General features: G+C 52.7%; 1 protein-coding gene and 1 long non-coding RNA gene across 11 annotated transcripts in view; one reads left to right on the forward strand and one right to left on the reverse strand.

The window, feature by feature from the left end:
* Positions 1-3,666: 3,666 nt before the first annotated feature.
* On the reverse strand, positions 3,667-6,065 carry LOC100622227 (uncharacterized). Its single transcript, XR_135462.5, has 2 exons — positions 5,615-6,065; positions 3,667-3,896 (listed from the first exon to the last, which is right to left on the reverse strand). It is a non-coding gene; the product is annotated as an uncharacterized LOC100622227 (long non-coding RNA).
* Positions 6,066-11,900: 5,835 nt separating this feature from the next.
* Positions 11,901-16,226, forward strand: part of LOC100525318 (solute carrier family 23 member 1) — a 50,472-nt gene continuing 46,146 nt past the window's right edge. For 9 of the 10 annotated variants that reach the window (XR_014833740.1, XR_014833742.1, XR_014833741.1 and 6 more), the window contains exon 1: positions 11,901-12,026. Coding sequence is in view for 2 of the 10 variants with exons in the window: in XM_021078775.2 (XP_020934434.2) it covers positions 11,985-12,026 (42 nt within the window). In the remaining 8 variants the exon portion in view is untranslated. Of the gene's footprint in view, positions 12,027-12,143; positions 12,233-16,226 lie in introns of those variants that run through there. The other variant, XM_085005396.1, reaches the window with a different exon arrangement.

Raw genomic sequence — 16,226 nt, forward strand, 5'->3', positions numbered from 1 at the left:
CCCCTGAAAATATCCGCAGTAGGGCTTCACTCCAAAACAGTGACAGTAGCAGCACATTAATTAAGAAATCCGCCAGTAGTGACAAGGAAGCTGGCACACTTCCCCTTCCGATCAACACTGTTCCAGTTAAGCGCAGGTGTCTGTGGGTGGGGCTGAGAGCACAGCTCCCTGGAGGGGCCTTCACATCAGGAAAACCCACTTCTCACGGGGGTCTCTGCTCTCAGGTCAGATGACACGTCAGTGGAAAACCGTGTAGGATTTCCACTGTAGTATCCAGCATTGTGGCTGGTTTGCATCACTCCTGTTAATTTTCTTTTAATTTAGCCTGTCTGGGTTTTATGATGTTTTGTCTTGAATCTGGTCCCTGTAGCTGAATACTGCTTGTTGCTGGGTTTTAGGGGAACTAAGGAAACGGCCACTGCCTTCTCAGTGCACTGATGGCAGGATAGGGGCCGAGGGTGTGCCGGCCGTTGCCAGGGAGTTGAGCAGGGGGATAGGGAAGACAGGAGGAAGGCTGGAGTGTCCTTTCCTGGACCTCCTGTGGACAGCTGGTCCCTGCCAGCGCTGCTGAGCGGAGGGGTGGGACCTGTCCCCTCTGGGTCTGGCGCTCAAGGTCAAGGAGCCCACGAGTCTCTTGAGGGCTCTGGTCCTGCATGTCCAGCTGCAGGCCGGATGTCCACTGTCCCTTCGCACCAGCCTGTGTGAAACCTGGTTCCATTCCCACCCCCTCTCCAGTCTGTTCTCCATCCCTACCCTGTTTGTCAGGTCTAGAGAGGGATGTGGGAGAGGCTGGTCCCTGGGGACTGGATTCTAGTCTCAGTCTTGTGCTCGGCTGGGCAGACTCACAACTTCCCTGTGCATTGTCTGTGGAAGCTGCGTGCCACTTCTTCCTGGTCACCACGTAGCACAGCATGGAACTGGCACACTGGTATCAAGACTTCAGTTGTGGGAGTTCCCGAGGTGGCTCAGCAGTAATGAACCTGACTAGTATCCATTAAGACACAGGTTCGATCCCTGGCCTGGCTCAGTGGGTTAAGGATCTGGCATTGCCGTGAGCTGTGGTGTAGGCTGCAGACGTGGCTCAGATCCCATGTTGCTGTGGCTCTGGTATAGGCTGGCAGCTGTAGCTCTGATTTGACCCTTAGCCTGGGACCTTCCAGATGCCACGGTTTCGGCCTTAAAAAAACCAAAACAAAACAAAACAAAAAAACGAAAGAAGAAGGCCAGTTGTAATTGATCATGTGAGCAAACTATTCACAGAGGCCCACCTCTTGCCTCCCATTACTGATCCTTTCTAGCCGAGTCGTTCTCTAGTATCTGTGCGGCTGTTTCCCGGTGGCCCTTCCAGACCCACTGTTCACCCTTCCGCACGCTATGCCCAGCCCAGGGAGGCCGACCTGTGCCCTGTGGCTTTGGTGGGCTTTGCCCCCACCCCACGGGGAGCACCATCAGGAGAGAGAGGAGGCGAGCGAGGCCCGGGTCCGCGTCTCCCGGCTCCTCCCCGTGGCGCACCTCGGCCAGCTCCTCTCTCCCAACCTAAGGTCCCCGCCCTCCTCCAGTCATCCTTTTCGACAGAACTCGATCCCCTAGGTCCCGGGACCTCTTCCTCCCGCTCGTCCTTGAGCCCAGCGGTGGACGTGGTCCTCCGCCATGGCTGGTCCCGGCTGCTACACCCCCGCCGTGGTTGCCTTACGTTCCCTCGATGCCTGTGCCAATGATCCGGGGTGACTGTCCCCTCTCTTTCCTGGCGAGAGTCTGGCTGATGGAGTGTTGGTGAACGGGGGTGACAAGGAGGACTTGACGGGGAACAGAGGGCGCTGTATCTGAGGCTCACAGTTGCACATGCTGCTGATCGCTCGTCAGGAGGGGAGGGAAGGGGTGCCCTTGCCAGCACCACCCATAGGCCTGGCTACCGGGGCCTGCTCAGCCCTGGGCGCCTTTCCCCTGCCCACAGGAACGGGAGTCTGTGGGGCCAAAGCCACAAGCCAACCTGGGGCCACAGCCCCCCCTTCCCGACCTCACTCTCATTCCCAGATGCGGGCCTTGCTGCCACCAGCAGAGCCTGTGCAGGCCCCCACCCTAGGGCTGCAGCCCAGGGCAGCCGAGGAGCGGCTGAGGGCGGGTGTCCTCGGGGAAGGGTGGGCAGAGTGTGGATGAGAGACCGGAGTCCACCTCCGACACCCGAGGCCACCGTGGTGTGGGATGGGGCCGAGGGTGAGCAAAGCGGGGATGGGGCTGCTCTGCTCTCCCTGGGCCCCCGCGCGGGAGCACAGACTCCAAGGAGCCAGAGAATTCCACCTGCAAACTGGCTCCCCGGTTGTTATGAAGGAGCACGTGTCAGGGCGGCGTGATGAACTTGTTTATTCACAGTCTGGCAGCTCGATGTGTAACTTTGCGCTACGTAGACACCTGGCCTGTCGGTTTCCCTTTGTGCATGTGCCCCGGGCCCTGCAGGTGTTAAAGGTGGGTGGTCCTGAGAGTCACCCTGACCCCAGCTGCTCCTACTCAATGGCAGGTGGCCTGTCTTCTTTCAGGGACATTTTCTTGGGACATTTTCTTCCGTGAGTGTGGTTCCCTTACGGAACAGGGTATCGCGAGCTAGAAAGGCCTTTGCAGCTGCTTCTCCTGCCTCACTCATTTCTTCCCGCATGCTTTCCTCTCCCTCCCTCTGCCTCCCGACTGACTCTGCTTCTTTTCAGAGAAGGGCCGTGCCTCCCTCCTCTTGGGCATGGGGAGTAACAAACTACCTTTTCCGTGGCAGTCATCTCCTGGTCTGCTGGCTTCCCCAAACGCGAGCGAGAGCAAATTCCCAGGCCCATCTGAACACCAGCACGGAGGCCAGAGACCTTGGTTAAGCTGTGCCCCTCTCCAAGGGGCTGTGTCATCATCTAAAACGGAGATGAGGTTTCTAAAGATCCAGAGAAAAGCCAGCCCCGTTCCTCCCCCTGTGGCCATGACAGCTGCACAGCCTGCCCTGAGGGTCTGCCCCGCTGGAGGTCCACCTTATGGTGTCAGTCCTGGGTCAGGTAGAGGGAACCAGAACCCGTGCTTTGGAGGCATCCCCTGCAGCCGCCCCTCGACTGTGGAAGAGGAGGTGTCGAAGTCCACCTCTCTCTGTGGGCAGAGTCCAGAGTCGCGCGTTAATGACTAAGACACAATGGAGAAGCCTGATGATGTGATCTAATGCACTTGCTCTTGATGGAGGACCTGTCGTGTGTGGCAGAACCGTGATGGGGAATGGTCGGCAGCGGGGCTCAGAGAAGCCACATTGGGAAGGGCATGACGGGCCATGCTAAGGATTAGTTTTTCTGTATCCTGAGGGCACACCTGAGTCAGAGAGACTTCTAAGAGGGGAATAACATGACTAGATTTATGTTTTAAGTGTTGCTGCAATGGAGGTCCCACTGTGGCTCAGTGGTTAACAAACCCAACTAGCATCCATGAGGACAGGGGTTTGAACCCTGGCCTCGCTCAGGGGGTTAAGGATCCAGCATTGCCATGAGCTGTGGTGTAGGTCACAGATACAGTTCGGATCCTGCATTGCTGTGGCTGTGGTATAGGCTGGCAGCTGTAGCTCCAACTTGACCCCTAGCCTAGGAACCTCTATATGCTGCAAGTGTGTCCCTAAAAAGAGAGAAAAAAAAAAAAAGAGTTGATGCAATGAAGTCAGCTTCGAGGAGGGTAATGTATTTGCTACCATTGGTGAATTGGACACACATGAGGTATATTTAGGTGAATTTGGCGGAACTTGGGAAGAATTGCATATGGTGGACTAAACTCCAAATGAGTGTTGGTAGGTGTTGGTCTCATTCACTGAGATGAGGCACATGGACCAAGCAGTTTCCCACCTTCTCTGGCTGTTAGTTTCTTCTGTAGTTCCTTCCAGTTATGCTGATCTAGAAAGAAAAGAAGATGGAGGCAAAAAGGGAGAAGCCACGTTTCCACGCGTGGAAGCGAAAGTCAGCCTTTGAACCTCTCGCCAGGCTGCCATTCCGAGAAGGACTGAGTTCCCGTGGGTCTTGGTCAGAGCTGGGCAGAGACCCCCCCCGACGGCCACCTTGGGTGCTGCTCCGAAAAAGCATTTAGTGTGTAGCCCAAGCTCCAGGGCTACCGCGCCCCCCTTAGAAATGATCCTGGAGAAGATGGATAACGAGTGCAGAGCATTTAGGTCAAACGCCTATTGAGAGAAATTGAGCCAAGAAAAGGCCAGAGGCCAAGACCACTTCTTGTAAAGCCGATCACAGGGCATTCCACACATGCCGGACGGTCTTAGTCTGCTTGGGCTGTGATAATAGAACTCCAGCGGGTCTGGAGCCTGGGAAGTCCAAGATCAAGGCACTGGCAGATTCAGCGTCTGGTGAGGACCTGCTTCCCTGTTCGTACTGGGGAAGGGGTGAGGGGACTCCTGACATCTGTCTCCCTCTCTCTCTCTCTTTGTAATGGCCTCACCCTCCCCATATGGAAGTTCCTAGGCCAGGCGCTGAATCTGAGCTGCAGCGGTGACCCACGCTGCAGCTGCAGCAACCCTGGATCCCTTAACCCACTGCACCAGGCCAGGGATCCAACCTGTGCCTCCACATCGACCTGAGCTGCTGTAGTCAGGTTCCTAACCCACTGCACCACAGCAGGAACTCCATCCTGGTTTCTCTTTCATAGGGGCATTAATTCCACTATGAGGGTTCCACGCTGATGCCCTCATCACCTCCCAAAGGCCCCACTTCCACATACCATCACGTTAGGATCAACATAGGATCCCACTGCGTGTATAGCACGGATCTGAGAAGGTCTCTGGCCCCGGCTCCCAGCTGCGGCTAATTCGCCAAGAGGAGCCAGTGCTCGCAATGGAGGGGGACAGACGTGCAGGAGCTGGGAGGGTCCTCGGACCTGGGCTCCCCGCCCCTCCACTGCCGTCAACCCCTGGTAACAGGGGAGCTGCGATGGAGCCTGGTGCCCAGACATACTGTCCTCAGTGGGGCACTGGGGCTGGCACAATGCAGGGCCAACCAAGGGCTCCCTCCAAGATAACTAGTCCAGATCTGAGCACAGAAGTGGCGTGGGGCGGGGAAGTGACAAACACCAACTCTGCTTTGTCCATGGCCCACACAACACAGTCGCTACCCCTGGCGACATTTCTAGTGATGCCGAGGTTCAGCCTTCCCTTCTCCTTAGGGTATCTGTAACACCTATGAATTTCAGTCAAAAAATGCAGGTGGGGAGTTCTGTTGTGGCTCAGCAGGTTAAGAGCCCGTCTAGGATCCATGAGGATATGGGTTCGATCCCCGGCTTCATTCGGTAAAAGGATCTGGCACTGCCATGCAATGTGGTGTAGGTCACATATGTGGCTTGGATCCTGCATTACTCTGACTGTGGTGTAGGCTGATAGCTGCACCTCCGAGTAGACCCCCTCCTGGGAACTTCCATATGTTACAAATGAGGCCCTAAAAAGCAAAAAAAAAAAAAAAAAAAAAAAAAAAGAAAGAAAGAAAGAAAAGCAGCTGGGCAAAAAGTAACAAAAGGTTAACTTATTTTGACCTTCATTCTACTGAGATCTAAATTCAGAAACACTTCGGTAGTGCCAAGAGTTTAGGGAAGGCTCCCTTTGGCCCCACGTTACCTGTGCTCACAGTTGTCCCCAGAGGCGTCTGTTGTCGCTTTGGTCCATGTTCTTCAGTTCACGTGTGCCCCCACGAGAAGGCCCTTATCATTTCAGGCCCACCAGCCGCCTTGACAAGCTCCGTTCTCTGATTCTCTGGCTCGAGGACCCAGGAATCGTTCGCTGCTTCCGTGTCCGGGGAGGGCGCCTTTTGGGTCCCTGCACGTGGACCTGTCCTGCAGATGGTCCCTTCTGGGGTCTTGCTGTCCTCTTGCTGGACTCTCCCTCAGAAACAGGAGCACAGCCACTTCTTGGAGACCCACCCCCTACCAAGGCTCTTACTTTTTCCATCCCCCTTGCACTATTATTATTTCCAAAACATTGTTCCTTCCCAGTGGCTTCCTAATAAGTCTTATGTCCCCACAAAGAAGGGGGACACTGGCTTTGCCCCACCTGAGCTGTGCCTCGCTCTGTTGGTGAGCGATGCCCCAGGGTCTCTTGGGGACAGCTGGCGGAGACCAGATGCTGGGCAAAGGTCTCTCCCCGCCTCCTGGCTCCCTGCCAGTCCCTCCTCCTCTCCCTCCCACCCTGGGGCCCAGCAGAGTGTGTCTTGAATCTGCATAAGCCTCTGAGTGTCTCGACTGAAGGGGGCGCTCTATTCCCTGGGCCCAATCTTCAGCCCCATCTGCTTTTTTGTAGCCATTATCCCTGGGCCTCTGGTATCTGCCCCTGCAGGAGTGTGGAGGCAGCCGGGGCTGGAATTGCGGGGGACCTCATGGCTTCTGCCTCTGTGCCCCTGGTCTCCCGAGACCTTCCCAAGCACCCTTCGCATCCACACTTTTAGCTGAGTTCATGAGTCAGTGGGTCCAGTCGCCCTTGAAATGTCAGACAGCCCTGGAAGCACAGCCAGAAAGGGCGCTCACAGGCCCTAGATTCTGAAGAGCTGTCTTGGAACCGCGCCTTGTTCGTTCTAGCTCTGCTGTGGGTTCACAGTCCTGAGCTCAGCTTTGCACTGCACCCAGCTCCCTGACTGTTAGGTGGGTTCCGGGGACCCCTTGGTGCATGTGCCCCAGCTTACAGGTGTTAAAGATGGTCCTTTGCCCTCCAGGAAATGTGCTCCCACCCACTGGCCCATGACACCTGCCAAGTACCAGCGAGAGCTGCCTGCCAGTTCTGGTAAACACTCCCCCTCCCCCCACCCTAGAGGCAGAGGCCCAGTAGGGGCTTTGGGGACCCGCCCCTTCCCTCTCTGGGAAGAAGGTCTGTTCTTTTAGAAATTCCCAGTCTGGCGCAGGGGGCTTAAAATTCACCCTCCATGGCTCTTTTTCTAGTGTTTTCCCATGAATCAGGAATGAGTCTAGTCCAGCCTCTAAAAGTCTGCACCGAATGTTCCATGGGCTGCCCTCTGCTGCTTGGGCAGCCACCCTGAACCCTGGCCTCAAGAGCCTCCCCGTCGCTGTGTGTGACTCTACCAGGTTCCGCATGGCCAGCCGAGAAGGGCACAGCTCTTCTTCGGCTCTGTGATCAGTCTCCACTGTCTGAGGGGCCTCGGCCAAAAGGGTAGGGTAGGATTCTCAGTCTGAAAAATCAAGGTGCAAGGAATTAACCATATTGTTCTAAAAACTTAGTCCAGGCTCCAGCCTGTGGCCTTAGATCTCTGTCTTCTAGAATAGTGGAGGGGAATTCCCGTTGTGGCTCAGCAGTAACGAACCCAACTAGTATCCATGAGGATGCTGGTTTGATCCCTGACCTTGCTCAGTGGGTTAAGTAAGGATCTGGTGTTGCCATGAGCTGTGGTGTAGGTCACAGACGTGGCTTGAATCCCGAGTTGCTGTGGCTGTGGTGTAGGCCGGCAGCTACAGCTCCGGTTAGACCCCTAGCCTGGGAATCTCCATATGCCGAGGGAGTGGCCCTAAAAAGCAAACAAACAAACAAAAAATAGACTAGGTGGAGGGTTGGGAGAGGAAAATATCCACACAGAAAACATGCGTTAATAGTGCAAGGCGAGTGCCTGCCCGTGCAGTGACCTGCTGTCTCTTGGGGAAGGGAGGGGAGGGGCAACCCATGGGGGTGAATGAGTTCCAAGAAAACTATTTACACAAATGGGCAATGGGCCAGGTCTGGCCTGTGAATCAGAGTTTGCCAATCCCTGTTAATATAAACAGAGATTTAATTAAGCATGCATATGGGAACTATTTAGACCCTGAGGCAGCTTTCCGAAGCTACATGTATTGAAATTAGAAGTTATGAAGTTTGCACATTGAAACCTAAAATTCTGCACCTCCAGTTCCTGTTGAAACAAGTTAGGGCTTGTTAAAAATTTAGAGAACCCCAACTTCCATGACTAATGTTGGTTTCTTGGCCTTTCAGGTCAAGAGTGTATAATTAACGAATTAGGTCTTCATTTCAGAGAAGCATCTTAGAAATTGTTTTCCCAGTACACTCTCGGGTTGTTGTTGTCACATTGAGACAATTGATTTAGCTGCGTAGGAATATATTGAGGTCGTCAGCACTGGCATCGATGTTTAAATTATTTTTAATGCCCTTGAAACTTAACAGTCGTTGTTAACGAAGGGTGAAAGCTTGGCAAATGGCGTGGAAGTTATTCTAGAGAAAGAATCAGTTGAGTATTGGAGTCAAAGGGTAAGTTTGCAGATTTTTTTTTTTTTTTTACTGTTGCACCTGCAGCATATGGAAGTTCCTGGGGAAAGGATTGAATGGGATACCTAGCCTGGGACACAGCCAGGTCAACATACAGGATCCAAGCCACATCTTTAACCCATCTATGCCACAACTTGTGGCAACGCCGGATCCTTAACCCACTGAGCAAGGCCAGGGATCAAACCCGCATCCTCACTGATGCTATGTCGGGTTCTTAATCCACTGAGCCACAACAGGAATGCCTATGGATTGGTTTTTTTGTTTGTTTGGTTGGTTGGTTGCCAATGACAGAAAACTCAAATCAAATTAGTTTTAGCCAAAAAGAGAACTTACTACCATACACAGCTTGATGTATGGATTCAGGTATCACTGGAACCTGACCTCTGTTCTCCATCTCAGCTCTGTTGTCCACACAGACCCCTTTCCCAGACTCTATATCCTGAGAGGGCTGCCGGAGCTACAGAGCAGCATCCTTTGCATTCGGGATGAGTGAGAAAGAATGAATGTTTCTCTCCCCAGAGTCCCAGCAAAAGTTCCACTGCATCTCTTGGCTCTGGTTGGTTCCCAGGACTGTCGCTAGTCCAAGGCCGTGGCCAGGAGTTGGCAGTGTTCCAACTGGTCCCTCATCCTCTTGCAGAGCAGCCACAGGACAGGGTAAACTGTCTGAAGGCTGTGGGCTGGTTGCTGTGGGCCAGGATGGTTCTCCGGAGGACGATGAGGGAAGGCTAAATGGATTCTCAATGACAAAACCAAGTTGTGCGTCCTCAGTATAGCTTGCCCTTCTGCCGGCCTCCTTCATGCTTGTGCTCAAGGGTGACTTGCCCCAGGGGTATCTTTTGGCAACTTCCCTCCTTCAACAGTCAACTGCCAATTTATCCGACCTCAACAGTGAAAACGTCCAGGCCAAGCCTTCCTGCGTAGCCTGCTCCACACACAAAGGTGGTGTGTCCGGTGGGAGTTTAACGCGTTCTATGGGGAGAGGACCAGGACCTTCTCCTCCCAAAGTGCCTGATGCTGAGGAACCGCCTCAAATTTGGGAATAGAAGTTGATGTGTGAAAAGGTAATGGAAGGAGTTCCTGTGGTGGCTTAGCTGTAACAAACCCGCCTAGGATCCATGAGGATGTAGGTTCGATCCCTGGCCTCGCTCAGTGGGCTAAGGATCCGGTGTTGCCATGAACTGTGGTGTAGGTTTCAGACTTGGGCTGGATCCCATGTTGCTGTGGCTGTGGAGCCCCAGCTCCAATGCCACCTCTAGCCTGGGACCCTCCATATGCCGCAGGTGCAGCTCTAAAAAGACACACACACACACACAGGTAATGGGAGAGTTTTAATTCCCTCATGTGTTTGAGGAAAAGATGGTGGGTTCCCAGAGAGACTCCATATACTTAAAACAATCTCTATCATGGCTTGAGCTAATCACTAGAACTAGATTTCTGTAACTCGAAACACAGGGTCATAAATAATCACACGTGAATGTGCTGGGTGTGTGTGGCGAAGCTCAGGCTGGTGTGTGTATGGGGTAGCACCATGATTCCAGCCAGGGAGGGAGGGCAGGGCCACCAGCTGGGGCTGTGGGAGAGTTGTGGGTACCCTTGGGGCTTTGGGGTGAAGCCAGGTCCAGCCGGTGATGAGTTGGAGGGACCAGTCTGTGGAAGTGACTTCTCAGGTGCGGAAGGTGGAGGAAAAGCAGAATACTGGCTTGTCTCCTCCTGCGAGCTTCTGAGAGAGGTGGGGACAGCGGCAGTGTCCCAAGCCAAAGATCCATGTGAGACACAGAGTGTCACGCCAGAAGGATGAGGGCGAAAGAGGGAGGAAGGCTCTGAACACGCAGTCCAGGCAACCAAATGAAGACATCACCGGAGAGCATCCTTCTGCTTTGCCTCTGCCGGCAGCTGACCTGCACCATTGCAGCTCACGCTGCGGTGGAGAGGAACTGCACCCCGAGCACTCGGCAGGGAGCAGGAAGGACTTCAGGGCGGGGTGGGAAGAGTCTAAGAAGTCCCCCTTCCATGCTGCCCCGGAGGCGGCAGGCAAAAGAGAGGACCAACATGATCCCGCCGCTGCCTGAGCCCGAGGGTGTGGGGGCAGTGCCCGCAGCCCCCTCCCGGACCTGCTCCAGCCAGGCCTTCCCGGAGCAAGGACGTTGGTGGTGGTCGCTGCCCCCTGCCTCCTCTCCTCCTGCCCCGCCCTGGGCACTGCGCACTAGGTGCGCTCAGGGGGCCCAAGCCCCCCTCCCCCTCCGCGGCGGAGCTTCCTCACCTTCGCTTCTCAGGTGCACGGGGGGCCCCCCCGCACCTTTTGTAGAGGATCCACGTTTCCTCTCAGGGTAGCATGGGGAAGCCCCTCTGTGGCCACACTCCCTGGACCCTCTGCCCTGAGCCTCGCCCTTGGCATCCTCAGACCCAGACCCGGGGCAGCGGCGGGTTCTGTCTGGCATCTCCTTGACCCCCACAGCCTGTGGAACACGACTGTCTGGATTTGAATCTCAGCTCCTGCGTTTGCTATGCGTCTTGGGCAAACAGTTTAACCCATCAACACCTGAATTTGTTAATCTTAAAAAAAAATCTGATTTTTTTAAGATTAACAGATTTTTTAAGATTCGCAAAATCAGGATGTGATGCTCATTTTTTGTGAACATGAACATGAAGTTAGATAATACAAAAAAAAAAAAAAGGTGTAGTGCAGTGCACAGAGTTAAGTAGTCAGTAAAGGTCAACTCCTCAGTGACCTTTGACTCTCTTCCAACCTTGGTTTTCCTATGAGGCTTAAGTCAGCTCTGTCCCCTCCCTTGTCAAACTTTTTGTTGTGTGTTTCAGGGCTTCTTCTTGGACCAGCTCCCATCAACCTCTATATGTGTCCAACCACGTGTTTCCCAAAATCTGGGACCCAGTGCCACCCATTCCAGAACATTCTATCATTATAAATAGCAAGTACTTGCTTGCTTTGGACTTCAGAGGGCGGGGTTTATGGAGAATTTTGGAGGAGGCTTTTAGTGCCCTGGGCAGAATAAGAGTAAGAGGACACCTTCCGGGACTTGTTTCTCTGAAGGGAGGAGTGTTACCTGTTTCTGGGTGTTAGGGAGACAAGCACCCAAGGATTAGCAGCATTTTTTTCTCAGCCTCCCACCTGAGGCTTTTGCTCCACCCATGAGCCTTTGCGGCCTCTCCTGGGTCAGCAGGAACACCCTTTCCTTCCCTAATGACTTCATTAGTGCATCTCAGGGGCCAGGCTGCTTGGGCTACTTTTTCAATGCTTGCATTCCAGCTCCACCAGCCACTAGAAATCAGCTTTAGCAAGCTGAGAAGCCTCTATGTTCAGCCCAGAGCCTCTCTCTCACCCCCCTTATCTCCTGCCCCTTGGAACCTGGCTTCTGGAAAGGGCTCTGCCGCCTGCCACATCCCCACGGGCTGCAGCCTGAATTGTTTCCTTGGTGCCACGAGGGATCACTGACGTCTCTGCCATAACCTGTTCTTATCAAATTATGAAACTTTCGCTGCCCTGAATGCACCTTGGTCAGCCGCGGTGAGCGGAGAGGGCTGGAGGGGAGTCAGCTGCAGATCAGCAGGTGGGGCTTGGAAGGCCCCACCCCTCCCCGGAGCCGGCCCCATCCTCCTCTTTCTCTCTCTTATTATTTTGGCAGACGCTGAGAAGTTAATCTTCCTCCACTGGAGCAGCTTCACTTCTTTTTTTTCCTGAGAGGAAGCCAAAAGGAAGAGACCTCAAGCGGCCATGAACTCTGCCATCACCAGCCCTGAGCACCCAGACCCCTCGGTGAGTGCTGGTGGGAGAGGGGGGCCGATGGGGGGTGGGGGAGGGGTGGAGGCAGAAAGGAGGAAAGAAGCCTGGAGGGGACCCCAGCATGGTGTCCTGATGCCACTTCATTTTCAGTGCGAAGGGCGGTGGCTCACCTTCTAGGTAAGACTTCGGATTCTTAGAGCTGTCCTGGAGACCTCACCCTCACGATGGCAGAGTCCTCTGTGAGTGCTGAACTCTGTGAATGAATTGCAAAGGAAGAAGGAAGAGCTGGAGGGTCCTCTTTGCTTTGTTGCATCTAAATGTTTGTTCTCCGGGTTTCTCAGCATTATGATTTCTTTGATCAGTAGCCCTTTCTGAGCAAAGCAGAAACAAGAAGAGAGAGAATTAACATTTATTGACTAACCCATTTGTCCCAGGCACTTTATGTACTTTCTTCCTTCAAGCCAATGAAGCATGCACCTCTGTTCCCATTTTAGAGATGAGGAGTCTGAGGCCCAGAAAACTAGCCCATCCGGTGGCCTGTCTAGCTTGTCCTTGAGCCCTGGTCCTATCATTCTCTCCAACCTATTTTGGCCCCTGAAGAAAAACAGAGGGAGGAGTTCCCGTCGTGGTGCAGCAGAAACGAATCTGACTAGTGTCCATGAGGATGCAGGTTTGATCCCTGACCTTGCTCAGTGGGTTAGGGATCTGGTGTTGCTATGGCTGTGGTGTAGGCCAGTGGCTGCAGATCTGATCTGACCCCTAGCCTGGGAACCTCCATATGCCTCAGGTGCAGCCCTAAAAAGACAAACAAAACAAAACAAAAAGCAAAACAGAGTGAGAACCCTCTGCCCCACTGTGGCCAGAAAGAGCCGCTACCCACTTGGCCCAGCCACAGTGTCTGTGGATGGGGCCACCCTTGAACCTAAGCTGGGTCACCCATGACTGTGCCTGGGGAACCAGGCTGCCAGACTCTTCCCACTGCTGGTTGGCCTTCTGGTGAAGAGACCCTGGCTGTCTCTTCTGGAAGAGCATGGAAGGCACCTGAGAGAAGCTGTCCTTTCTTCTCCTCAGAATTCCTTCTGTTAAAAAAAAAAAAAAAAAAAAAAAAAAATTCAACTGATTAAATTTAAAGCTGTAGTTGGCTTTACTCAGTGATTCATGAATTGAACTGTACCCCATCTTAGCAGATAGAAAGGAGCTTTGAGGAGCTGTACAAAATAGAAGAGTTTTACAGGGAGGAGGAGGGAGGACAAGGAAGTTATTCTATCAAAGAGTGTGTTGTTTCAGGTGAGGCCACTTTCCCGAAAGCAGGGGTCTATCAGACAGGTCACCTCACCAGTGCTGATCAGGTAATTCCAGACTGACTGGTTAAAGGTTACATTCCTGGTAGAGACTGAATCTGCACTTAGATTATATATTAAGACTTGGTTTGCTGACATGGGGCTTAGCACAAGTGACTCCATTTTGGACCTTTTTTTTTTTTTTAACACTCTGCCTCTACCTCATGGAAGCCAAAAAAAAAAAAAAATCCTGGGAAATAAGTTGAAGACTCCATTTTCTGAAGGCTGTGACATTTTCTATGTCTTTGGCTCACTTGAGGCCAGGTTGGATGTGCAGGGGTCCGGGCGCATATCCATCTCCTTTCATTGCCTGTCTTTGCATTTTCCTCAAAAGCTTTGTTTCAGCACCCAGATTAGGAGGCCACTTTTCTGAGATGCTTTTGGTTTTCATGTGCATGTTGCTTTGCTAGAAGCTTCTAGGGATATAAACATGGGGAAGGCATCTCTTCCCCACCCCAAGAGCTAATGACTTAGCTAAGGGAAAGCAGGGTATATATTTCTGGTATGAGGGTGGAAATGGTAAATTACACAACAGAGACAAGATGTGTTGGGAGTAAAAGGAGGACAATTATATGGGGGTGGGGAAAGCTGAAGGAGGAGGAGGCATTGAGCTCTTTGAAGACAGGTTTAGGGAAAGCAGGGTCCTGGGGATCAAGTGGGGACCACAGCCTGAGCAAAGACACTGAGGCAGGATATTGAAGCCAGGTTTTGAGAAACCAGACAATCCTATTGGCTAGAGTGGGAGTGTTAGGAAAGGAACCTAGAGGGACAAGTTAGGGCATGGATGGCTGCATGGGCAATGGATGGAGTTAGAAGGCCAAGGGGTTCATCTTCCCCCCAGGAATCCTCCTTCCTACCACTGCTTCCTCTGCACCAACTCTCCTCTCGCTCTGCTTGTCAGCCCCAGGGAGCTGGAGGATGTCCCTCTATGCACAGGGATGCACCTGCCGGAAACTGCCCTCGATACCAAAAGAGGAGGCTTCCATTTTCCCCTTTACAAGGGTACTTTGGACAAGCCATGTTACCTCACTGAGCTTCAGTCTCTTCATCTGTAAAATGGGTTGTGAGAGTCAAATGAGAGGATGCATTGGCAGCTCTTTGCAAATTGTAAATCACCACAAAATGCCAAGTGACATCAGAACACCTCTTCTGAGCAAGTCTTTTGGTAAAATTATAGCCCATATGTTGAGTTGATGGACATCTCCAACCAGGAGGAGAGCTTTGCCCCCTCACACCAGTGTTCACTGGCGGGGAGCACTTCATTAAGAATTCGCTCTGCCCAAGTTCTCGTTGTGGGTCAGTGGTAATGAACCCGACTAACATCCATGAGGATGCAGGTTCGATCACTGGCCTTGCTTAGTGGATTAAGGATCCTGTGTTGCAGTGAGCTGTGGTGTAGGTCGAAGACGTAGCTCAGATCCCATGTTGCTGTGGCTGTGTTGTAGGCCGGCAGTTGCAGCTCCGATTGGACCCCTAGCCTGGGAACTTCCATATGCCAAAGGTGTGACCCTAAAAAAACAAATGAACCAAAAAAATGAATAAATAAAACTTCGCTCTTCCTTCAAAAAGGGGCTTGGAGGCTTTGATCCGCCACTGTGGGAGTCAGAGATCTTCCTGACGGGGATTCTGCAGGGGGTAAAGGCACTCCCCATGTTCAGATATGCCCTGAGGTGGGGCCTCTTCCACCACCATCCTTGAATTCCTGATCTCAAATATCTCTGGGATGTTGCTTGTTTCTATGTATGTCTTTAATAAGCTAGTGACTCATCTCTCACACACAGGAATCTTCCACCTGCTTATTTTATTTTTTGCCCCAGCACTTTGCATAGGTGACATGAGGGGCTTAATAACAATGGATATAATTTGATCAGGCTCTGTGCCTTCTAACAGCCACTGACAGGTTTCACTGAAGTCATACCCTCTTATCAGAAGGAAAGAACCAGCTGTCCTCAAGAAAGACAAGTCCCCCCACCAAGTCCTGCTTTATTTTTTTTCCCATGTGGGGCCTCGTGCAAGGTCAGTTTCCCAGAAAACTGTTTTAAAGAGATTGCAAAAGTGGTTTCCCTAACCTTGAGATGATCCAAGTTGATATCCAGACAGAAATTAGAATATTTAGCGGTCATCAGACTGAGAACAGTCTTTGAGTCATTGAATCTCTTTCTTTCTTTCTGGCCACACCCACAACATACGGAAATTCCCAGGCTAGGGGTCGAATCAGAGCTGCAGCTGCCAGCCTACACCAGAGCCACAGCAACACCAGATCCTTTAACCCACTGAGCGAAGCCAGACCTCCCTTTTTCTTTTTTCTTTTTGGCTTCACCCGCAGCAGTAACTGGAGCCACAGCAGGGACAATGCCAGATCCTTAACCCAGTGAGCCACCAGGGAACTCCCAAGTCATTGAATCTGAATAGGAGGGGAGAAAAAGGCCCCAAACCAGCATTTCCCCCAGTCAGCCTTTCACTCCCTTTCACCTTTTGGAGAAGGTATGAGGTGAGTTTGCTGGCAGAATACACAGAGCCCTGCCAGCCCCAGCCTTGTGACTTCATTCATGGGCACACACAACAGGGTGCCACACACATTTTGAGTATGTTTTCCACCATCGCAGAGTTAGAAGGGGAGACTGAGGCTGGGAGAGGGGAGGTGGTGTGCCTCTGGCTGCCAGGCAGGGCATTGACGGAGCACGTCTGCCCAAGTTCAAACTGCACGCTCTGCTGTGCTGCTTGGCCTACCCGGCATCACTCCGTCAACCAGCCAGTCAGCCAACTGCTCTTCCCTGCTCCCCTCCTCTTTCCTCAGCTGTCGCTCCTCTGTCCCCCTCACTGATTGCTCCACGAATTCACTAGAACTTCGTGAAAAGTTCTCCAGTGTTCCCTGCAACAGCCTCCGGTCCGT

The sequence above is a fragment of the Sus scrofa genome, chromosome 18, assembly GCF_054392235.1.
Source record: "Sus scrofa isolate SSC_HxYL_T2T_F1_AM1 chromosome 18, Sscrofa_HxYL_maternal_Yorkshire_Landrace_v2.0, whole genome shotgun sequence".
NCBI lineage: Eukaryota > Metazoa > Chordata > Mammalia > Artiodactyla > Suidae > Sus > Sus scrofa.